This window comes from Panicum virgatum, chromosome 1N, assembly GCF_016808335.1.
Source record: "Panicum virgatum strain AP13 chromosome 1N, P.virgatum_v5, whole genome shotgun sequence".
Taxonomy (NCBI): Eukaryota; Viridiplantae; Streptophyta; class Magnoliopsida; order Poales; family Poaceae; genus Panicum; species Panicum virgatum.
The window spans coordinates 7,393,538-7,418,633 of NC_053145.1; the positions used below are offsets into that span (position 1 = coordinate 7,393,538).

At 46.4% G+C, this 25,096-nt stretch overlaps 1 protein-coding gene across 2 annotated transcripts; it reads left to right on the forward strand.

Moving 5' to 3' along the window:
* Nucleotides 1–623: 623 nt before the first annotated feature.
* LOC120654935 (methyl-CpG-binding domain-containing protein 9-like) lies at nucleotides 624–25,021 on the forward strand. Of its 2 annotated transcripts, XM_039932615.1 has the most exons (12): nucleotides 814–1,493; nucleotides 6,799–6,884; nucleotides 7,311–7,630; nucleotides 7,809–8,948; nucleotides 9,036–9,707; nucleotides 12,006–12,311; nucleotides 13,621–13,956; nucleotides 20,159–20,257; nucleotides 20,644–21,075; nucleotides 21,563–22,182; nucleotides 22,222–23,692; nucleotides 24,266–25,021. In XM_039932615.1, exons 1-12 carry the CDS (start codon nucleotides 814–816, stop codon nucleotides 24,506–24,508), a joined length of 6,405 nt encoding a protein of 2,134 aa, XP_039788549.1. In that variant the 3' UTR covers nucleotides 24,509–25,021. The 2 variants fall into 2 exon arrangements, with proteins under 2 accessions (XP_039788548.1, XP_039788549.1); XM_039932614.1 differs by having other exon boundaries at nucleotides 624–1,493; nucleotides 21,563–23,692.
* Nucleotides 25,022–25,096: the final 75 nt, after the last annotated feature.

Below are 25,096 nucleotides of genomic sequence, written 5' to 3' on the forward strand. Positions count from 1 at the left end.
AAACTCACTAGTCCTTCCAAATCTGTTTTTAGTAGAATCCCAATAGCATATCACACGCATAAATGAGCACCAACTCATTTGTTCTCGTTCGAAATCTTGCTGCTACCCGTAAGGTTACATTCAAAATCTCACAGAACCGGTCAAAGTGACGGCGCGAACTTGCAATTACACCCTTCCTTTTCCCCGGAAGCCCAGTGACGGTGAGCGGAGGGCAACAAAATCCGTTCAGGCCCCTTGTTTCCTAGCGCGACAAACCTGTGGACCCAGCCAACAGGAACCAGAACGACACGGGAGTACGGGACACGGCCCGTCGCCCGGACCCCCGGCATGCCCCTCGCGTGCCTGCTCCGCGCCACCGCATCCCCCCGCCTGCCCCGGCCAAAAGCGCCCGCGTGAGTCACTGACGTCCGGGACCGCACCTACCCTCCTCCCCATCCCCGGATCCGCTGCGCCCGCCCCGAACACGCACCGCCTCGCGGCAGAGGCAGGCCAGGCACGGCACGCGCCGCGGCGGCCCCGTCCTTTCCCTTCCGTTTTCCCCTCGCGCTGGTCCTGCGCAGCGCACTGTGCCTGCCCTGCCTGCGCTGCGATCCCGTCCGAATCCCCCCCCCCCTCGCCTACGGCCTACCTTAACCCCAGCCTCGCTTTGCTCGTGCGAGCTCTGCCCGTGTCGCCTTTCTCCAGCTGCTCGCTCCTCGCTCGCTGCAAATCCCCCGCTCCCCTCACGCTCCCCACCCAACTCCTCCTCGTCCTCGGGGCCATGCCGAGGGGCCGAATCCTGGGCTGAGCGCGAGCACGATCCCCCATTCCGGCATGGATCGCCCGCCGCATCTCGACATCGACCTCAACGAGGCGCCGTCCCCGCCGCCGTCCGAGCCCCCGACGCCGCGGGCCCCATCGCCCCCGCGGGAGCTCGCTCCGCCCGCCTACGCCGCGCCCCCGCCCCCGCAGCCGCAGCTCCCGCCTCCCCCTCTGCTGCCTCTGGTCGCGCCCAGCCCGCAGCAGCAGCTGCGGCTCCAGCAGGAGGCCCTCGAGGTGGTGCTGCGGTTCCACCGGCCGCCCGAGCTGAGGAACACCCCGTTTGGGCCCATAGGGAGCGTGCCCGCCGGGTTGCTCCCTGGCCTGGGGCTGCCGCTGCCGGCGCCGCACCCTGGGGAGGCGGGCTGGGGCTACCCACCTCCCCCCTGCGCGTCCTGCGCCCGCCAGGAAACGCTGGGGAAGACCTTCGTGTGCGACGCCTGCGACAGGGGGTTCCATTCCGACTGCGTCCGCGTCTGGCCGCCTCTCCTGCCCCTGCCCCCGCCCCCGCCCCCGCCGCCCGGCCCCCCTGGCGCGCGGCGGCCCCGCGCCGCGACCAACGAGGACTGGATCTGCCCCGAGTGCGAGATGCGTGGCGCTCGCTCCACCCGCTGGAAGCTGGGTTCCGTCCCGCTTGACATCAACGCTGCCCCGCCGGAGGAACCCGTCGCAGTCCCCGCCCACGACATCAGCAGGCACTTCCTTGAGCACCTTTTTACTTATACTCATATATGCTTGGCATCAGTAGGCTGCTGCTTGCAAAACGCTGCTACTGAGCAATTTGTTACGCCATCATGTAGCGGGTGTGGCCACTAGCCAGTGACAGGGCAGGGTATGGCATCTAGGAGATCATCCGCATCAGAATAGCATGAAGCGATGAACCTAATTTGCCTCATGTAATCTCTAATTATGTTCACGTATTGGGTAGCTTTGTGGGGCTTTTCTTTTCCTTTTTCTGATTAAGTATATGGTTAAGTAAGTTAATTAGGATACAAGGACCTTGTGTGAGTGCCACCCAGCCCCTACTACTGGATGGGCTTGATTCAATCTACGCCTTCTCTCATGTATGCCCATAGTCAACAAGTTCTTTTGTCGATGGGGTTGAGGAACATGATCGAGGAACACAATATGCTACTTGAGAGAGGTTTTGGCAAGGTGGGGATGATAATGCCCCTACATTCTTGGGACGAGAAACATGGCATGGTTCCATGTCCTTGGTGACTCTGCTTACACCGCTCATGTGCCTTTCCATCATGCATGCTGCTTCTCAAACAAGTTCACCTTCCTCTAAATAAGCAAGAACTCCCATCGACGAGCATATGTGGACTCAAGTTGTCATTGTGGTAACGAAAGAACCCTTGCACCTGTTAGAATTGAGCTCGTTAAGCTCAACTACACCAAGTGGCACATGCTCTTGACTATTGAGGTCACCTCTAGCAAGTATTCTCTTGAGGACCACTTCATTCAAAATACCCGCCACTCTCGATTTTCCATAGCATGGGTAGATTGCCTATCGATGGAGCAACCCTGCCTTCAGTACCTCTTTGAAATCATTATTGTGTGATTGATCTATTTGCATACGAATGGTCCTCATGATTGTTGTATATTCTTGTCGAAACATGTTCTTTGATGCATCAAGGGCACCCTTGCTTCCAACTTATGGATCATTGGTTCCTTAGTGGCCTCCGTTACCACATAGGTGTGGTGATTCTACGAGTTCACTTGATATTTGTTCTCCATGTATGGATATTGTCTCTACCTTGGAGACAACTTAGTGTTGCAGTCCTCTTAAGTGCTAGATGATTTTCTCGCCTAGTTGTGGAGGTGTGCTATCACCTTTTGCCAACTTGGCTATATCAGCTTCTCATGAACTCAACCGACCATTGAAGGCGACCATCCTCATTTGCAACAACATTGGTGCTTTACATGTCCACAAACCTAATCGCAAACTTATCAAGATAGGGCTCTACATTTAATGCAACAGGATTTCTTTGGGCAAAGTTCTTGTTTGGCATGTTACTATTGTCTCAATTCATTGATGTCTTCTTTGTAGGACAACCATTGCCATTCCTCAACGCCCATGGCAGTTGCTACATTCGCAATGTTGCCGATGTAATTATGCATGGGCGTAAATATTTCCCTAGATTGCCAAATATGTCATGGCATGCTCAACATGTACATGCACAAATTCGAAGCCCCTTTGCGGTTGTGGCAAGGTTTGCACTTATCGTGTCAAGTAAGCTTGTAGAGAGATGTGTTGTGTAGTACAATATGTGAGATAGGTATGGCGTATGCTGCGAAGACCATTGCGAGAGGCTCGATGATGTTAACTATGATCTTTGTGACAAAAATGCAGGCCTTCCAACTTAGTCAAGGGACTATGACCTTCCTCCTATGTGTCCATGCATTGAACTAACTTAATGAATCTTGACGGATATCTCTTAGTTCCTTTTTGACATAGGCGAAGCTTTTTGCAAATCGCTTGGTTAGCCCAACAATCATGGCCTTCAAGCAGTATCCTCCATGTCTACACTAGAGCCAATGACCACACTAGAAGACACGTGGTCATCGGTTCTGGTATGACTAAGTAGTAAAGAGCCATGTAAACATTTGGAACACGCAATATTAAACTAACTAGAAAATTGATGTACTTTTTTTTTTTGCTTGATTCACATATGTTACTCCATGATATTGAATGATGCTGCATAATTTTTGCAGACATTGAAAACAGGTTCTCTTTGGAATAATCTTTCACGAGTTGTCATGGAGTAGGCCATGCAACAGTACTAGAGCACCTTTAGCCATCAAGGATCAAGTTCCTTTCCATTCTGATCATAATTCCACTTCCATTCTCTATTCCATTTGGATTTTGGCCCCTCCAATTATCAATTAACAAGGACAATTATGTCTCCTGCAAAGAAGCTTAGATGTCTACTTTCCATATTAAGATTTCTATTAGAAGAATACAATACTTTTGTATTTTGACAAACATGTGAGTATGCATTTTTTCCATTTATATGGCATATTGTGAATTTTTTCCATTTAAGGTATTCAATTCTCTTGTCATACTTGGTGCCTGGATCCTCTTGAAACATAGAAATTCCTGTGTGTTCGATGGATCGGCCCCAAGTGTTCAGACTGCTCTCCAGGCCTACCTCATTTGTGGATGGTTTGGAGTGGTGTGTGTGTGTTGGGGGGGGGGGGGGGTGCTAAGGGCCTTAGTGCCCTGGGCCTAGGGCGAGCAACCTAGTTGAGTTAGCCGTGTGGAAGTGTTCCCGATCAGGTCCTACCTTAGTTCAGTTTCTGTAACAGTTTTGTTTGCTTGTTTTTTTTTCTCCCCACCCCTCATTCTGATTCAAGGTGAGGTGTGGGTTTTGTAATTGGATCATTCCTTCTTAATACAATGATACACAGCTCTCCTGCGCATTCGAAAAACATGGCATATTGTGAAATTATAAATTGTTTTACAACAACTGGAATTGGTCCGGTTGATTACTGGTATGACCCAGTGCTGAAATATTCCGTTCCAGTGAGCAAAACACAATAACCATGGGAATGGAACTACAACTATGGCGCAAATAATTAGTGACATATCTTTGTGTAGGCGTCAGTCATGTGCATGCTGGCTCAAAGTAGTGTGGATCCATGGGGTCCTACAATTTCGGAATTTTTAAATGTGCCAGTTGGGTGGTTCATAAAACTGAATTTGCTTGATTGATTTGAACTGTAAATTATTTTTTAAACTGGTTCATGCCTGATTTTTCTGTTCCGCATTCTGGTTTTGTAAGGCCCCGCCCTTGCAGTTATTTCCATTCTCGGGTCTTTCGTGCTGGTTGGAATTGAGTGGGATCAAGAACCAATGCGCTTATTGATGGACGAGCGGACATGTCACTGAATCTAGGCCCACACGAGGTCCCTTGTCTGAGTGTGAGTGGAAATGTTTTGTTTCTCCAGTGATTATTATTTTTCTTACCTGCCGTTTATGTTTGATGATATTCTTAGAAAGCTACCACATTAGATGGAAATAGTAAAAAAATGGAAATACATGAAAGCATGGTGAGCATGTTATAGTTGAGTTGGAAGGAGCATTTTATTGGCTGAGTTTTATACAAGCATTTAGCTAATCCATAGTGTTATTAACATTTTATTATGGAAAATTTCCAATCATCCAACCTTTTTTTTTCTAAAACTACACCTCTTCCGTGGTCGCTAGTTTTTTTTTTCTCCATGATTAGCCCATGCACGTTTTTTACCCTTTTGCTGTCCAACTATGTCAACAATGTCTTTATCCTGAGCATGACTATTAGGACCACAGTAATATGTAGTATATATGGTGGACAGAAATATTGTTTTTCTGTTTGAAGGATCAGCATTAGTGCAATTACCCCTTGGATATGTGTTTTTTAATGTGAATTTCTTTATCAAATAAAATAGTTACATCTCCTTTAAGGCCAGCTCAAGTCTATGTGCACAGAGTTTTTTTTTTCTTTTTTGGAGAAACACAATTTGTATGGTCTGGATTCTGATCTGACTTGTTCTTGAACCAGGCCTTGTCAATACTTGCTTGAACAATGACGTGTAATTTGTCAATAAAATAAAATATTTTTTAATTAAACCACACTTTCTTGCTTTATATAGAGTTTTTTTTATTCCTTGCTTTATATAGAGTTGGTAGACTGAGTCTATAGACCGCCTTTCCCCTTTATATATACCCTAAACCTGTCTTCTCAGTATAACAAAAATGAATAAATTCAGTAGAATCCCCAAGTATCCCTTGCGCTCCTGAACCCTATCAGCACAGAAATCTTGCTTCATACAACAGGAGAGTTGTAGATCGGCATATCTGTGCATTTTGAGGTATGGATCTAAGCATAACTTTGCTTCTTTGTCAGATCTGGGGTGGGACTGTGGGAAACAAGGTCCTGTAGTTTGAGATGTGCATCTAGGGTTCAAAGTATATGCCGATTTGCTGGTTGTGAAGTAATTTGCATCAGATTATCGGTATTACAGAATTACTAAGATTGTCATCTTGGGAAAGAGGTTTCTGTGGATCTGATTGATGTCAGTTTTGCTTACTCTGCTTGTTTTAGTGGGCAAATCTCGCCCACAGTGGATTTCTGGATGGGATGAGTTGGATTTCAAGCGTCTATCAGGGGATTTAGGGTTTCCAGAAGGAAAATTGATCTTTGCCTGTTCTGCTTGTTTTAGGGGGTAAATCTCGCCCACAGTGGAGTTCCGTGATGGGATGAGTTGGATTGCAACCGTCTATTGGGGGATTTAGGGTTTCCAGAAAGGAAATCGCTGCGTTCAATCTTTGGTTGCCTGGTGCACGAGCCTCACAGCTGTTCAGCTCTAGTACATGCGTGAGTTAGCAGCATATTTCCGGAAGATAACCTATTTAGAGTGGCCTGTCCGCAAAGCAATATTAAATATTGATTTGCTCCAAATAATAAACCACTGCAGCCTAATGGTGAGGATAACCATATCATCATCACCATTAGTTGCTAATTTGAAGACTTGACACGATCAGATAGAGACCTGGCCTTTGTTTTTCCTAATATTTAACTATAAGTGAATGTCATGTTCCTAATTATTGTTAAGGTGTCTGGACAGAAAAAACATTGAACAAATTGATACCCAGAAATGACAGGATTGCATTTGCTACAGTAGCTTCTATTGTTATTATTTACATTACTATTGTGGAGCACTCCTTAGCGTTGCCATGTTTGCTGTCCTTCTTGTCAGTTTGGTCTGTGCTTTGATCATTTTATTGAAAGTTCCAGTCCAAGAAGACACTCCTGATTTCTTGAAGTTCAAATTGCTATATTGAGCTGTAACTTCTTTGAACTTTAGGTGGCTACCTTCTTACCAAACTAACAGAATGTCTTTTTTGGTTGCTTTGACACTAACAATGTCTGTGAATTCATGATAGGTTTTCTAACCTTCTCATACAGACACTGTTATCATAAGGTAGCTAACATGTTTTTGGGACTCCTGCAGGACAAATATCTCTGGTGGAGCTCAGCTGAGTGTTGCCAGATTACCACATTTTGAGGGGGTGCGCTTGAACAATACTGCTCTTTATGGTAAGGATGATGGAGCAATCATTTACTCATATTTACTGCAAGTGAGGTGTGTTAGTTCTTTTTCTTAGACTTTAATGTGACTTTTTAGTTCTTAAATTTTTGGATTAATGGTTCTTAGCTTTTAGACAGCAATATCCATCTCTATTTGAAAGGATCTCTGTTTTTTTAGAAAAGAGGCTTTTAGACAGGGATTTTCTGTGCTAACTGTCAAGCTAAAATCCTCTGTCAGTATGCTCAGTGTATAGATTGTGTGCTCCCTCCTGTATGGTGATTCTGACCCCAAAAAAACATTCAGCATCTTATTAACATTTTAAGTCTATTGGGTGTTGTTCAGAGCTGCATGTATAATAAACATGTGGTTTCAAATGCTATTATTAGCTATTAATGGTGCAGTTTATACTAATGAGACCTATTGTTATCTTGTAGATGGGATGCAGTTTATGCCACAATTTGATCTTGCTCATTCTCTTGGTATGAGACAGAAATTTGCTTCCATGGACCGAGATTTAAATGCTGATGAAAATGTACCACAAAGGTCAATTCATTTACGCAGAAGAAGAGATCTTCCACAAACATCAACATTACCCATGGTTGCTGAGAACCATGAGTTCGGAAATCCCGGCATTTTTATGGATCCATCCTTTATTACCAAGGCAATGGAACAAAGTACTAATGAAAATGGAAGTTCACTAAAGCCTCCAAAATTTCTTGTGGAGAAAAGTAATCATCAGCCACATCATTGTACAGTGAGTATTTTGCTTTGTCCATTGCTGATTCTGATTCTCCAATGCTCACTTTTTATGTCCCTGTTTTCCAACAGTGCAACCTTTTTTTTTGAGACCCAGAATGAATTGAGTTTCTTTTATCTTATGTTTCTTTTGATACTGATTTCAACTGCATTACTTTGTTGTGGTGAAACTCTAGGTTGCCCTGCCTGTTCAATATAGTGATTTCTTTATTACCAGCTTGGGAGAAATTGACAATCGGACAAGCTACCATAATTCGTACCAGATATGGCCGGTTGGGTTTACTTCTTACTGGCATGATAGAGTTACTGGTTCACTGTTTGAGTGTGAGGTATGTGACGGAGGGAATTTTGGACCTTTATTTAAGATGAGAAGATTACCGTGTTCGCCGTTCCAACTTCCGGAGGCATCAACTACAGTGTGCCCAAATGTTGTGAGGAAAGCTGATACAATAGAAACAAAGGAAAGTAGTGTTGTTGTTGAAGATACTGCTAATGATACTGATGATAATATTTCCATGCTCCTATCGAATTTCTCTGAGACAAACCAAGATTTCATGTCATGTCCCAGTAACAATATGGAGGGTAAAGAGAATTTAGGGTGCAGTAATGTACAAACGTTAAATATGACAGTGCCAGCTGTACTGTCAGATTCTGGATCTTTCAGTTGGGCACCGACTAAAGATGCAAATCTGCATGACAAAATTGGTGACTTCACATTTGAAGGAACATCACCTTCCTCAGTCTGGAGGATGATTTATTGTGCTATGATGGAAGCTTGTGAAAAAATGTACAAGGAACATGGCCATTTGGTATTGTTCTGCACACACAGTAGTGACAAAACTTCATTTGACTATGGGAGCGGATCTCAGAACATCGACAGTCCTTGCAATCTACTGACTAGATTTTGCTCATCAAACGGGCCCAAGCTACCACAATTTATAGAAAAGGAGAATGATGTGGAATCAACTTGTGCATTACTTAAAGAATGGTTGTATCAGGATAGAATTGGGTTAGATTTGGAATTTGTTCAAGAAATTGTGGAATCTCTTCCTAAATCCAGGGCTTGTTCAAACTATCAGTTCTTGTGTAACAGGACTGGTTTTAACTCTTCACTGACGATTGCTAGTGGCGTGCTGTTAGCTGTTAATAAAAGTAGTCCAAGCAATGAGGATGTCATGTCATATGGTAGACATGGATCTATGGTGACTGGACCACAGGATCATGCTCAGCCTAGCTCTTTTAGCATCCGTGAGCTTCCTCCAGGAAATCCTTTTAGCCGCAAGCTTCCACCAGAATTGGCAGGAGATGTTTTCCAGGTAGTGTTTCTTTCACCTGTTCCACTGTTCAAAAGGAACACCTCTTTATTTGTTCATTTCTTATTTATCCTTGCAATGTTCTTGTAGGTATTGGAGTTTCTTGGACGATTTGCTGAAATTATTGGCCTCAAAGAACTTCCTTCAGTTGAGCAATTAGAAGATGAACTTATTGACCCATGGCCAATTTGTGTAAATCAAAAGGACATTCAACACCACAGGGATCATACTCCACCAATGAATTCACCCGCAAATGTTTCTACATCATATTCAAATGGTGAATCAGGTGTAACTACTAATGAAGAAACAGCATCTGTGTTTATTCCAGTTGAAACTTCTTCAACAAGTGAAGCTGCTCAAGATAAGTTGGCTGCTGAAACACTTGGGAGATGTAGTGGTGTAGTGTTGCCTGAGATTCACCTTGCACTCTTGAAGGTTCTTTTTACTGAGCTAGTGCCGAGAGTTGCAATTTTTGTGGATCCAAGAATTGATTCGAAGGAATCAAAATCCAAGCGTGGAAGAAAGAGGGACACTGATACTCTAACAAGAGAACTAAAGATTGATATGCTAACTGCTAACAAATTAACTTGGCCAGAGTTGGCTAGAAGGTATATTGTAGCTGTTTCTTCCCTAAGTGGCTGCATGGATTCGTCTGATATTTCTAGTCGAGAAGGAGTGAAGTTGTTCCGCTGCCTCCAAGGTGATGGTGGTATTCTGTGTGGAGCACTACCTGGGGTTGTTGGCATGGAGAAGGATGCATCGGTAAGGAGTTTGCCTTGTATTGGTTTTTTTTGCACTTCTGTTTTTTGTCACAGAAGATACATAATTTCCAGTTTGTCCTGTTTCTTCCGTCTTCAAATTTAGACATGAGAGTTTCAATTATTGTAGTTGTATGGTACTGCTGTAGGAATCTTGCTTTGATCATGCTTGTATGTTATGCTCTGTATTTTCCTGCATTCATCTTCGACTTCTTTGTTTTATGTATCCAATTTTATAATCAGCAGCCTATTGTATATGTAGTATGTGACATGTTTACATACTAGGACATTATGGGGTAATGATGAACCTTTGTAGATGGAATGGAATTTAAAGAAAAGCTAACCAAATCTTTCCAGTCAAGCCAGCATTATTTTTAATTATTTGTTTTCAAAGTTCTACTAGCGCTTCTTCTTTACATGCATTTTGCACTATTTTTTGTACTACTGCTGGGGAAAAATTGCTAGAAAACAAGCTATGTCTTGTCCAGCTGTGTCATATATTTTAATTTTTTACATCATACAAACCTGTTTTGACTTAGATGACTCTTTTGACGATACAAACAGACGTTTTGTGAGGAGAATTCAGGAGGTAGAGATCGGGGAGGCTTTGAAGAGAATGAAGAGAGGTAAAGCGATGGGCCCTGATGGTATTCCCATTGAGGTGTGGAGATGCCTAGGAGATAGAGCAATAGTATGGTTAACTAAGTTTTTTAATCTCATTTTTCGGTCAAACAAGATGCCGGAAGAATGGAGGAGAAGTATATTAGTACCTATCTTCAAAAACAAGGGCGATGTTCAAAGTTGTACTAACTACCGTGCGATTAAGCTGATGAGCCATACGATGAAGCTTTGGGAGAGGGTTATCGAGCATCGCCTAAGAAGAGTGACAAGTGTGACCCAAAACCAATTTGGGTTCATGCCTGGAAGGTCAACCATGGAGGCGATTTTCTTAATACGACAATTGATGGAGAGATATAGGGAGCAGAAGAAGGACTTGCACATGGTCTTTATTGACCTTGAGAAGGCATATGACAAAGTGCCGAGAAATGTCATGTGGTGGGCTTTGGAGAAGCACAAAGTCCCAACTAAGTACATTACCCTCATTAAGGATATGTACAAGGATGCGACGACGTTTGTCCGGACATGTGATAGCAACACCACTGACTTTCCTATTAACATAGGCCTACACCAAGGATCAGCATTGAGCCCTTATTTATTTGCTTTAGTGATGGATGAGGTCACAAGGGATATACAAGGTGAGATCCCTTGGTGTATGCTCTTTGCTGATGATGTGGTGCTAGTTGACGAGAGTAGGGCAGGGGTTAATAGGAAGTTAGAGCTGTGGAGACGCACGTTAGAGTCGAAAGGGTTCAGACTTAGTAGGACCAAGACCGAGTACATGATGTGCGATTTCAGCGCGACTAGGCATGAGGGGGGAGACGTTAGTCTAGATGGGCAAGTGGTGGCCCAGAAGGATACTATTCGGTATTTAGGATCGGTGCTACAAAAGGATGGCGACATTGATGAAGATGTTAGGCATAGAATTTCAGCTGGCTGGTTGAAATGGCGGCAAGCTTCTGGCATCCTTTGTGACAAGAGGGTGCCACAAAAGCTAAAAGGCAAATTCTATAGGACACAATTCGTCCGGCGATGTTATACGGTGCTGAATGTTGGCCTACAAAAAGGCGACATGTGCAGCAACTGAGTGTAGCAGAGATGTGGATGTTGCGGTGGTTTTGCGGGCACACAAGGAGGGATAGAGTCCGGAACGAAGTTATTCGGGATAGGGTCGGGGTGGCACCAATTGAGGAGAAACTTATTCAGCATCGGCTGAGATGGTTTGGACATGTCCAACGAAGACCTCCTGAGTCGCCGGTGCGTAATGGGGTTCTTGAGCGAGTCGATAATGTAAAGAGGGGTAGAGGTAGACCTAAACTGACGTGGGATGAGTTGGTTAAGAGAGACCTTAAGGATTGGAATATCTCTAAAGAGATAGCTTTGGATAGGAGTGCTTGGAGACTAGCTATCAATGTGCCTGAACCTTGAACTTATTTCTTTCGGGTTTCATCTCTAGCCTACCCCAACTTGCTTGGGAAAAAAGGCTATGTTGTTGTTGTTGTTGTACAAACCTGTACTGGTGTTGTTTACTTTGAGCCATATTATCTATCAGTATTTGTTTATAGTTCATCTCCTCCTATTATGCTGAGAGAGAAAATACTATGAATGTCTACTTAATTGGAAAATTTATAGTTTTTTACAGTTATGTGTGCATACCATTAGCTATAATCTTCTTGTATTTCAGCTGCTTGCAGAGGCTGAAACATTGATATGCCATTCTTCAGTGAATGAAGGGAATAAGGTCTTTATGATGGATTATAAGGATAGTGATACTGTAGACTCCCCTGAGGAGTCTGCGTGTGATACTGCATTACCAGATTGGGTGAAATCTCTGGAGCCTGTGAGAAAATTGCCTACTAATGTAGGAACAAGAATAAGAAAGTGTGTTTATGAAGCTTTGGAGAGGAAACCTCCAGAATGGGCAAGGGAAATTTTGGAGCATTCAATCAGTAAAGAGGTGTACAAGGGTAATGCATCTGGACCGACCAAGGTTTGTCAAGTTCCTGCTGCTGCTACTAAGTGATATAATTCAGTTATTTTTGTGTGTGCTTTCTTACATTCTGTATTTTTAATCTTTTTGGCGAACATAGATCAGAGTATCTGATTACCATATCTATTTCGCTATTCGCTATGTCTTCACTTAAATAGTGAACCTCACTACATGCTTGTTCTTTTAATATGTTATATCTATGTGAAAGCGTATATGGCCAGGAGATAATAGATTGATTATGGAGAGGCAATCCTCATACACATATATAGGCAAGGAACCCTAGCATGATTGCTTATAGAATCAGAACCAATCACAGGATCCTAACTATCAAGCAATCCTATCATCACAAGGAAAGGCCGGGTGCACAACCTAAGGCAAGTCCGGCCACACGCCTAAGGCCCACATGTCCTTCCTAACCAAGCCTCAAATTAGCATGCTATCACTATGAACTATTAGCAGATTTCTCACCAAAAAAAGTACTGGTAGGTCAAAGTGGTAGGGTAGGCCTAGGATAGCAAGCTAGGTATCCTTTGTATCTTTGATGGAGGATTGAGCAACCCAATTTTCTTCTGATTTTTATCTTGTTATTAGCTAGTTTACTACCTTGTAGAGATGCAAATTCAAAAAAAAAAAAAAATTGACCTGCGGGGGGTAAGACAGCCCCCGGGCATTGTATTTAAGAAGAAGACCTTCTCACGCAGATCAAGAAAACCCTCGAACCCCTGCCCCATCCTTACACAGCGGCACTGTAGTCCATGTGAGACGACCACGACCGGGGCCGGGCCTTAGACCTGTGCTTTGGCCATGGGACAGACGAGGGGATTTTTTTAACCTCAACCTGAAATTCGCTCTCACGAGGAGTCGAGCCCAGGACCTGAGGAGTGCCGCTGGGTTCCTCTAACCAACTCAGCTAGAGGCCCTTTGGCAGAGATGCAAATTCTGTTCCCCTCAGATGCTCTTCTAACATGCTTTTGCTTCTCTAGCTTATCTGATCAGAATTTTTTGTTAAATTTGATCTGAACTTACTACCGCTGTTCCAGTTTCATGAAAATTTGGTATATAGCTGCAAGAAGAGAAAGGCACCATTTACCGTCGTAATATTCTTTTGCTTTATTTTGTAAATATAGTGCAACAGAAATTAATGGTCAAATCAGCGTTTGGAGATGTGTTGGTGTCTGAAACACCATTTTTTTTACATCAGCATCAAACTAGACTAGATATTCACCTTTGGTGTTTACTGTGTCCTTTCTCAGAAAATTAGGACTAATGTATCATTTGTAAAATTTACTTAAATGTGCTTTTTTTTCAGAAAGCTGTCTTGTCTGTCTTGGCGGAGGTCTGTCGTAAAAAAATACCCCAGAATCCAGAAAAACCAAGAAAAGAGAGAAATATTATCTCCATCTCAGAGGCTATATTGAAAAAGTGCCGTATTGTCCTGCGACGTGCTGTTTCCTCCGATGAATCAAAGCCTTTTGGCAATTTACTTGCAACAACTCTAACAAATTCCACTGAGAATGAGGATGAGGGGATCCTTGGATTTCCGGGTATGGTATCTCGCCCTTTGGATTTCCGCACAATTGATATAAGGTTGGCTATGGGAGCTTATCGTGGATCCTTGGAGGCTTTTCTTGATGATGTACAAGAAGTATGTTTTCTTTGACGCCTTGTTTCTATATTATTCAGAGCTGATGCATATGATCTTTTTCTTGTATTTGTCATTTATCATATATGGATATCATGTGCCTTCAAGGAATCTCCTTGCACTTTTGTGATAGCTTGAAATGAATTTGGTACTATCTCCTCCATCTTCCTTTTTCCATGAAAACTAGACATGAAGTACCTATGGCTGTACTTCAACTTCTATCATTTTGACTGTCATTTTCTTTTGGTCATCATGTCATGCCAGTTTACTGCTATTACAATATGTGCTTCTGTAAGTTCAGAACCTGGATTGCATATTCAGGAATTAATTGTTATGCCTGCTTTAGTCCCTGGGCTGTTTGTTTTATGAATTAATAAGAAACAAGACCCTGTTGTTGAGTGTAATTCAATTATAATCCCAATATACTTTATGAATCTTGTCATTTATTTTTGGTAATGCAGTGATATCTGATATCCATGCACTACTTTTATATTTTCCAGTTGAAATGCGATGATTTAGTATTCATACTTCTTATGAGTCATTCTTTCCTCTTTATTGAAAAAGTATTTTTTTATAAAAAAACTACTATGTTCTGTAGACTGACGAAGCTTTACTATGCTGATGAGGTTCAGTTGTCTTAAGATGGAGCCAAACTATCCACCAAAGAAACTAAGATACAATAAGTCTAGAACAATGTATTTAGTTTAGTCTTGAAATTGTTGTCATTTTTATAGAAATGGTCATTATATGAGCTCAGTTCAAGATATGGAGCCAAAAAGCTGTTATAATTTCTAGACCACCTTTACTAATATGTGTGGCTAACCGAGCAATGGTGAACTACCGACGCAGCGGTGTTCAAGACTGGACAAGAAGAAAGTACAAAGGGAAAATACCCCCCCCCCCTCGCAGCCACAACTAGCCACCTGCTACGTTGAGGCTGGAGCGAAACTCCGAGAAGGTCGAGGAGGGTAGTCCTTTGGTGAAGATGTCAGCAAACTGGGAGGTGGTCGGGACATGGAGTACCCGAACATCGCCGATTGCGACCCTGTCGCGCACGAAGTGCAAGTCAATCTTCATGTGCTTCGTCCGCTGATGCTGGACGGGGTTGGTGGAGAGATACACGGCGCTGACGTTGTCGCAGTAGACGAGCGTGCTCTTGGCGAGCGGGCTGTGGAGCTCCGCCAAGAGCTGTCGTAGCCAGGACGCCTCCGCCACGCCGTTAGCGACAGCACGGTACTCCGCCTCGGCACTGGAGCGGGAGACAACCGGCTGCCGCTTGGACGACCAGGAGACCAGGTTGCCGCCGAGGAAGACGGCATAGCCGGAAGTGGAGCGACGAGTGTCCGGACAGACAGCCTAGTCAGCGTCGGTGTAGACAACCAGCTCAGCAGAGGACGAGCGGTAAAGAACTAGACCGAGGTCCACAGTGCCACGGACGTAGCGGAGGAGACGCTTCAGCGCAGCAAGGTGTGACTCCCGGGGATCATGCATATGGAGACAGACCCGCTGAACCGCGTATGTGAGGTCCGGCCTGGTGAAGGTGAGGTACTGCAAAGCGCCGGCCAGACTCCGGTAGGCAGTAGGATCAGCCACCGGATCACCCAGATCAGCAGACAGCTTCGCCTGAGTGTCGACAGGAGTGGAGCAGGGCTTGTCATCAGTCATCCCAGCCCGCTCCAGAATATCAAGTGCGTACTGCCGCTGGTGAAGGAGAAGACCAGACGGGCGAGGCTCAACAGTGACGCCCAAGAAGTGGTGGAGCTGACCCAGATCCTTCATAGCAAATTCCTGCTGCAGAGAGGAGATGACATTCTAAAGCAATCGCTGACTGGAGGCTGTGAGCACAATGTCATCGACATATAGCAGCAGATAGGCAGTCTCATCCCCACGGCGGTAGATGAAGAGAGACGTGTCAGACTTGGCCTCGGTGAACCCCAATGTCAGCAAGAACGTGGCGGACCGAGAGTACCAAACCCGAGGAGCCTGCTTCAGACCATAAGAGACTTGTTAAGCCGGCAGACCATATTCGGACGACTCGAGTCCACAAATCCCGCTGGCTGAGAGTAGTAGACAGTCTCTGACAGAGTGCCGTGAAAAAACGCATTCTTCACGTCCAGCTGGTGCACAGGCCAAGAGCGCGAGAGCGCAAGTGAGAAGACCGTGCGCACCATAGCGGGATTCACGACTAGACTGAAGGTCTCATCATAGTCCATATCTGGCCGCTGTGTGAACCCCCAGAGAACCCAGCGAGCCTTGTAGCGCTCCAGTGTGCCATCAGCCCGTCTCTTATGCGTCCAGATCCACTTGCCAGTCACCACATTGCAACCAGACGGACGCGGCATGAGGTCCCACGTCTGGTTGGCAAGAAGAGCCGCGTACTCCTCTTCCATCGCGCGACGCCAGTGAGGATCCGCCAAGGCGTCGCGGACAGAGGAGGGTACCGGAGAGACCCGCGGCTCTCCCTCGGTGGCGGAGAGAGTCGCGGCTCTCCCTCGGTGGCGGAGAGAGTCGCGGCTCTCCCTCGGTGGCGGAGAGAGTCGCGGCTTGAGACGCCATCCGCCGAGTCACCATGGGATGGATATGCCGAGGATCCTGATGGATGACTGGCAGGTGGTACACCTCCGGCTCGGCTCGAGAGGGAGCCGGAGGAGGCGGCGACTCCGATGTAGGCATCGCAGGAGCCTCCGGAGTAGGAGGCGGCGCCGGTGTCGGCGCCGAACGACGCCAGTACACCTGCACCGGCTGAGCGTACCGCTGCGGCGCCGGTGTTGGCGCCGAACGACGCCGGTACACCTGCACCGGCTGAGCGTACCGCGCAGGTGCAGGGGAAAGCACCGGGGCCGCGCGTGGCGCAGCAGGAGACACCGGGTCCGCGCGCGGCACGACCGGAGGTCCGGGGGCCCCGCGTGGCGCGACCGCGGGCGCCGGGGCCGCGCTCGACGCAGCAAGGATCACTGGAAGCGGTGCCAGTGTGCCGGGAAAACCTGCAGGGAAAGGACAAACAGATAACGGTGGCTGAACCACCGGATCACTCAGAAACAGAGACTCCAGCTCGGGATCAAGAGGAGTGGAGGAGGTGGAGTAGGGAAAATCCGACTCGTCAAAGACGACGTGTCGGGAGATCAGGACGTGGCGAGAGGTGAGGTCAAAGCATCGGTACCCCTTGTGGTCAGGGGAGTAACCAAGAAACACACAACAAGTCGAGCGGAGCGCCAGCTTGTGAGAAGCGGTGGCGGAGGTGTTATGGTAACATGCACACCCGAAGACCCGAAGGTGGTCGTAGCGAGGAGGGGTACCGAAGAGAGCATGGTGTGGAGTGGGAGCAGGAGAAGCAGTGGACGGAAGGCAGTTGAGTAGGTAGGTGGCGGTGTGGAGGCTCTCAGCCCAGAAGCGCGGGGACAGAGGCCTGGATCAGAAGGGTGCGCACGATGTCGTTCGTCGTGCGAATCATCCGCTCAGCCTTGCCGTTCTGAGGAGAGGTATACGGACAAGACATACGCAGCTGAACACCCCGAGAGAGGAAGAAGGAACGGGAGGTGGAGTTATCGAACTCCCGCCCGTTGTCACACTGGACGACCTTAACGGTGAGGCCGAACTGAGTGGACACCCATGCAAAGAAGTGGAGGAGAGTGGGGAAGGTCTCAGACTTGGCGCGCAAAGGGAAAGTCCAAGAGTAATAAGAAAAATCATCCACCACGAACAAATAATATTTATAGCCAGACATGTTGAGAACAGGGGATGTCCACAGGTCACAGTGAATAAGATCAAAAGCATGCGCACCATGCGAAGAAAACGGAAGTCTAACATGACGACCTAACTGGCACGCATGACAGAGGTGCTCAGCAGGAGCCCTAGTACATGGAACATCGGTTCTACGACTGAGCTGAGCCAAAACATCGCGGCCGGGGTGACCAAGCCGGCGGTGCCAGGTGGTGGAAGAAGGCGTCACGGCAAAAGCAGCAGACGAAGAAGAAGTCGAAGGCGGAGCAACGGAAGCAGGAAGCCGAAGAGTGTAAAGGGGCCCCGGGCTGTCACATCGGAGGAGTGGACGCCGGAAAGCTGAATCCTTCACAGTAAGACCAGAAGAGTCAAATTCGATAGAACAGGAGTTGTCAGCAGTAAATTGGCGGATGGAAAGAAGGTTGTGAACCATCTGAGGAGCAACAAAAACATTAGGAAGACGAGGAGCAGAACCCACGGCGGTGACAGGAAGGCAAGACCCATCACCAACCATGATGGAAGAAGGACAAGAGAGGTGTGGGGGTCGGACAGAAGAGAGGATACCGGCGTCTGGGGTGGTGTGGAAGGAGGCACCCGAGTCGGCGATCCACTCGGTGCGGACCGGCGGTGTCAGCCCCATGGTGCTGAAGGACTGCACCAGTGCGGCCTGGTCCCACCCCCTAGGCTAGGTCGGCTGCTGGCTGGGCTGAGCGGGCGGAGTCCAGGACGACGCGAAGAGGGGAGCAGCGCCGGTGACCATGGCCGCCGGCTGGAGTGGAGGACGAGCCCCCCCCCCCCCCCCCCCCGCCGGACCTTAGAAAGGCCACATCGAGATGCGCCCTGACCATGAGTTGCTAAAGGATGGCCAGAGCGTACCTCCAAGGGCAGGGGTAGGAGCAAGAGCCGGAGCCAGAATCCGCGGAGTCGGCGTGCCCCGACGCCCCCACCGGTACGGGTACCCCCAGAAGCAGGACCACCAGTGCCACCACCACCACGTCCCCCCACCGACGACGTCCACGACCCCCCCCCCACCTCCGGTCTGCCCGGCGGGAGCAGCACCAAGGAGAGGTGGTAGGAGCAGCGGAGGAAGCCGGTGGAGCAACGACGAGCACGGTGGGGGTGGACGAGGACGATCCGGGCGCGAGACCCCTGGTAATCTCCTCGAGGGCGAGGTTGTCCCGGACCTGCAGGAAGGAGGGGAAGGGCCTCTGGCGGGTGATCCAGGTCTTCAGGTGGTCATAGGTGCTGCTCAGACCCCGCAGGACATTGAGCATCAAGACCCGATCAGACACTGGATCCCCGAGGTCGTGAAGAGCATCGGCCATACCCTTCATCCGCCGGCAGTACTCACCAACGGAGAGGTCCCCCTGCTCGAAGGTACGGAAGGTGGCGTCGAGCTGGAGAGCGCGGAACTCGGCGTTGCCGAGGAACTGCCCCTCGAGCGCCACCCAGGCCTGTCGCGCGGTGCTGTCGTGGGTCCTGACGAGGTCCTGAAGATCTAGGGAGATGGTCCCGGAGATCCAGGACATGGCGACGCTGTCGAGGCGCAGCCACGCCATGTCCTGCGCCTCGATCGGCGTGTCGAGGAGGATGTGGTCGTCGAGGGCGTAGCGGCGGAGGGCGAGCAGGACCTAGTCCCGCCAGCGTCCGTAGGAGGACGACGTCGGGTTGAGGAGGACGATGACCAGGGCCCTGACGTTCTGGACGCCGCCGGCCCCTTGTTGCTCGAGCAGGGGCCTCCTGTGCCGCCCTAGCATCCCCAGCAGTTGCTCGACGACACCACCGCCCAAGGTCCCCTGCGCGCCGCCCGCCCAGCGCAGAGGAGGCTGAAGCAGAGGAAGAGGAGGGAAGGGGAGGGAAGGAGGAGAGAGGAGGGGGCGCTGGTGGCCGGCGGCCGGCCATGGCTGCCGGCGGCGGCGGCAGCTGGGAGGAGGGGAGGGAGGAGAGAGGATGGATCCCTAACCCTAGGCTAATGATACCATAATGGAGAGAATAATGGCTTGTATTCCTCCAAACCCTAGAAGGGTGGGATATATAGTTCCTATACATGAGTCTCTAGATGGGCCTCTATACATGGGCTCAATATACACCAACATCGTGGGGTGTGGGCCTGTCGCGCTAGGCCTTGTTAGTTTGGGAGCACGGAAGCAAGATGCAGGATGGGTGGTTTCTGTTAATGGATAGAGAGCGTATGATCGAATCGACCGTATAGTCTGTTACGTCCCGCCAACCGTAGAATCAACATTGGGTCAGTACTCTCCCCTCTCTTACGACGAAACCAAGGAGATGGCTTCAATTCTGCACCCCACCCCCACTCCCCATATGCATTTTATTGGTGGATGTGCTCTTTTCACCACTTCTACTCTACCTTTGTTATTTCTTAAAGTACACCCCTACCCCGCCCCCCCCCCCCCCCCCCCCCCCCCCCCGGCAACGTATTCCATGGTCAAAATTCAAATCATGGTGTCCTTTTGTTTACCTGCAGGTAATCCATAATCTGCAAACTGCATTTGGCGATCGACCTGAAGTGCTGGTAATGGTTACAGCGCTGTCTCAGAGTTTTGAGTCATTGTATAAGGCAGAGGTTCGTTATTCCTGTCTGTCCCTTTAGGATCTTGCTTTCTATGTTCAGGGATGTATAATTTTAGCTCTTGCCATATTAATGCTAATAACCTTCTATTATGGTAGTGTTAATTTGCCTATGAACTTGATTTTCCAATAACTACTAGTTCACCTCTCTTGAGTTCTCTGAGGTGATTGCAAATTGTGAGCAAACTTTGGACTGTTCCTTTTGTTTTGGAAATTGTATTGTAGCAGTTGCGCTTGTAATATTGGTTTATGCTTGCCCGTGATAATGCTTAGATACCAGCTTTATATATAGGCATTACTGTGAACATTTCTGTATATTAAATAATATAATCGTGATTTGGCACCAAACCTTTCTCAATGTTTTTTACTTGACTGTTGCAGGTACAAGACCTTATTAAAAAATTTGACAAGTATCTAAGCAATGGAAATGGTAATTCTGAAATCCATGACGAATTACAAGATGTTCTCATGGCAGCAAACAACAAGCTGCCCAAAGCTCCATGGGAGGATGGTGTCTGCAAAGTCTGCGGCATCGATCGAGATGATGAAAGTGTCCTTCTGTGCGATAATTGTGACTCTGAATACCACACTTACTGCCTGAACCCACCACTGGCACGCATACCAATTGGAAACTGGTATTGCCCGTCATGTTTGTCAGGACAAAAGGAACCGAATGTTGATCACAGTACTCATGTTTTAATGCAAGAACAAGACAAGTGTGTTGGGGAGGAAGCTCGTGTTTTGCTTGAGAGACTCAACAAGTTAGCTATGGCCATGGACGAGAAGGAGTACTGGGAGCTTAGTGGACCAGAGGTCTGTCTTTATCTTTGAATTGAAGTAAAATTATCAGCTTGTTACTCTTTGAAAGCTTTTCATTTATTTTATGTATCATTTACTTAGAAGTCTTTCTGTTCCTTCATCCAAGGTAGAAAGTGTGTGAACAACTGAACACGCAAATTATCATTTTAAAGTTTTTTTCAAGTTGTTTTAAGATTCAGCGTAAAACAGTTTCTAGATGTACTTGTCTAGGTTGGTATGGATTTATTTTATTTCCCCATTGGATAGCTTGTGTTGTCAGCATATATAAACGCTTAGGAAAGGTGATGAAGTAAGGATCTAAGAGATGAAATGTCCGTAAACGTAATGTACATGCAAACTTTATAATCTGTAAGAAGATTACAAAGCAAATAGGCCTTCGAATAAGCAGGGATTGTGTTACCTTAATGTTATTTTTATGTTGTTTTCTATAACAGATAAGTGACAACCTTCTGATATATTATTTTTGATCTTCAAATTGCAGAGGATATATTTACTGAAATTTTTATGTGATGAATTGCTCAACACAGCTCTAATCAGGGAACACCTAGATCAATGTTCGGACAAATCAAATGATCTCCAGCAGAAGTTACGTCATCTGAATTATGAACTGAAAGAGTTGAAGTATCAGTTAGAAATAAGAACTTCATATGCTACACAAAGTAGATGGATAAAAAATGACCATGTAAGCAATAGTTCAGGACTAGTGGAGAATCAGCAGCGTGCTATGCCCACAGCATCAGAGCATCTTGAAGAGGCTGAACGGGTTAATGTTGGAGTTAACCTGAACACCCCTGCTGAAGGGGCTTCTGCTGGGCAATTGAATGTGAGTAAACCTCACAGTGCTGACAATGATATATCCGGTACATCTGTTATTGAAAGGAATAAATCTTTGGGACTTTCAAAACAAACATCAGAGATGGTTATTGACCGGATTGATGGGGGCTCTATTGGTGAAGTGTCCCAAAGTTTTGAGAAATCAGTAGGTGACATCAATATGGGAGAGGCTCATTCTGCTACAGTTATCAATGCCCCAAATGGAGAGTTGCCTGATGAAAATGCTAGGACACCATCCCAAGATAACATTGAAGCGTTGACGACTAAATTGGCCGACCATGATAACCTTGAAGCGTTGACAACTAAATTGGCCGACCATGATAACCTTGAAGCGTCGACAACTAAGTTGGCCGACCATGATGCTGATAACAATGAAACAAATAACTTATTGGATAGGATTTCACAGTTGCAGGATTCAATTAGCACAGCAGAGTTACAGCTCAGTATGGCATCCTTGAGAAGAGAGTGCCTTGGAAGGGATTGTGTGGGTCGATTGTACTGGGTTACAGGAAGACCTGGTAAACGTCCGCGACTGGTCGCTGATGGAAGCATGCTGATACCCAAGGACAGAGACATTAGCATGGTTACCAGCTATCCTCAGTCTACATTTGATAGTAGAGGCTGGAATTCAGCAGCAATTGTTGTATATGAATCTGATGAAGAAATCAAGTGTCTTGTTGATTGGCTAAGGGACACTGATCCAAGGGAGAAGGATCTGAAAGACTCTATCTTGCAGTGGCAAAAGTCTCTTTATCACCAGGTTAGTTTTCCTGTCAGTGATCCTCCAGTGTCCAACTCTTCAAAGAGTGAACCACTTGGGGACCTTCCAGACACCAAGGCTTTTATAGTTCTGGAGCAAAAGTATGGCCTGCAATTGGATCAAGACACTAGTGAACTATCCAAAAGGAGAGGAAGGAAAACCAAGTTGGGTTCTGAAGAAAGAATATATCGCTGTGACTGTTTAGAACCTGTATGGCCTTCTCGACACCATTGTTTAACTTGTCATGAGACTTATCTTACATTGGCAGAATATGAAGGGCATAATGATGGAAAATGCAACAGCAGTAATGACTCTCCTAATGAAACCAAAGAAAATGATGAGCCAAAACTGAAGGGTACCAAGTCTGATATAAAGGAAAAAGATCCTGTAGATCATAGTTGTTCTGCTGAGCCATCTAACAATGGAAAATTGGATCCATGCCCTTTTGATTTCGAAGAAATTTGTAGAAAGTTCATCACAAATTATTCAAATAAGGAGACGGTGAAGGAGATTGGGCTCCTTGGATCAAATGGAGTTCCATCTTTTGTCCCTTCACCTGCATTTTTTGTTGACCCTCCAGCTCTGCTAAGTGAAAATAAAAGAAAGGATGATGATGTCCCAAATGATTGGACTTCCTCTTTGGAGGAATGCCAGGCAATGTCCGCCAAAATGTCTGGGCAAGAGGTATCCCAAGCTGCTCAAGATTGTCCTGGCAATGCAGGTGATGCGCAGATGCCAAAATCTAAAAGGCCTGTTAGGGATTCTACTTCAGCCAAGGAAGCATCTTCTTCAACAGACAAACCAACAAGATTACTAACTATCAATGGGGGCTTGGTTCCAGAGTCATCATTGATGCCTGTGATTGGCAGGAACTTTCATATCCTGAAGCAGCTAAAGATAAACTTGCTTGATGTAGAAGCAGCTTTGCCCGAGGAAGCATTGAGAGCCTCGAAGTCTCAACAAATAAGAAGACGTTCATGGCGTGCTTTTGTGAAGAGTGCAGAATCAATATCTCATGTATGTCAGCCTATTTATTTACTTTAATTTACTGACAAAACCTGTTTAACTAGTGCTAGATTTTTTTTCAGTGAGTTTCCAGGCCCCATTTTTACTTCCGAAGAAACTATCTCTGCTTTTGTAGAAACCAGCATGATCTCTATCTCTATTTTCCTAAGAAATCTCAACATTTATATTACACAAATATGGGCCAAGTGTATACATACACAAATATACAAGCCTATACATGCCTAATAATTTATTTGACTTATATTACTCCTGATCTTACTTCCCACTCTCAAACTACCTTGCATCCGATGTTGCATAGATTTTAGCTGGCCTCTCTGGAGTCAAAATGGCTACTGCATGGTGCCAGGGTCTATTGTCGCCGGACTGAGAAATAAGGCCAATAACAAAAGAATTTAGGGTGTAATTAACCTGTTGGCAGTGTGGCCAATCCAAATGGTGGACCTAATCTGTAATCCTGTTGTTTTTTCTTTCCAACTCAAGTCTGCAAAATTGCAGTTTCAGTTATGCTAGAAATCGTTTCAGCATTATTCAGTTACTGATTAATCAGATCTGTGTCTCTTGTAGGTGGTATTGGCAACCAACTTCTTGCAGAGCATGATAAAAGCCGAGTTCCTGAAGAAAGATTGGTGGTACTGGTCCTCCTTCACAGCAGCTATCAAGACGACGACCGTAACAGCGCTCGCGCTCAGGATCTACACCCTCGATGACTGCATCATGTACAGAAAAGATCCAGCTCCAAACCCTGAGCCAGCTGACAATGCAAGATCTGGAAACAAGGGGAAGAGGAAGAGAGATGCTGATTCATGAGCATCACAGCATAACAACACGTTCAGGTAGATTGGAGGTATAGATGATAGTGATACAAGTCATCTTGGTTACCTTAGGTTGCCGTCTTGTTTACCCGTTTCGGTCTCATCATATTTACCTGCCTGCCACCGTGCGACTTCTGTTGTTAAGGGTCAGAATAATATCTGTAAATTCTGTTCGAGGCATGACACTGGTACATGCTGGCGTTTAAACTTACCCAGCAGGAGCATCGGCAAAAATTTGCCTGTTCTGGGGGTTTAGATGAGGTATTGCTAGGTCGGTAGGATTGATCTCCCATTTCTACCCTGCTTGATTTATTTTAGTGGCAGCAGTGGGTAGTTCTCATGTTTCTTTTTTATTGCCGGGCATTGTGTTCAGGATGTCCCAGCAGCAGCTGACTGCGTTAGCGCATTGACACATGACGAGTGTAATTTTTTTTTTTTTGACATAGAAGTTGTAACCAAACCGAAACAAATAATGAAGAAGGAAAATGAATCCCTGTCTCCTTTCCCAGTTTCTTCGTGTCATAAGAGCTGTTGGCACGTCTGCCTCTCAAACTCGGGTGGACGGGAAGGCCAAACAACCTCC

Bases quoted from the DNA above. Each gene is read 5' to 3' on its own strand.
- LOC120654935 (XM_039932614.1), top strand. From the start codon at position 814: ATGGATCGCCCGCCGCATCTCGACATCGACCTCAACGAGGCGCCGTCC. The intron at 9,708-12,005 runs GTAAGGAGTTTG...CTTGTATTTCAG, and splicing joins GCATGGAGAAGGATGCATCG to CTGCTTGCAGAGGCTGAAAC. The intron at 21,076-21,562 runs GTCTGTCTTTAT...TTCAAATTGCAG, and splicing joins GGGAGCTTAGTGGACCAGAG to AGGATATATTTACTGAAATT.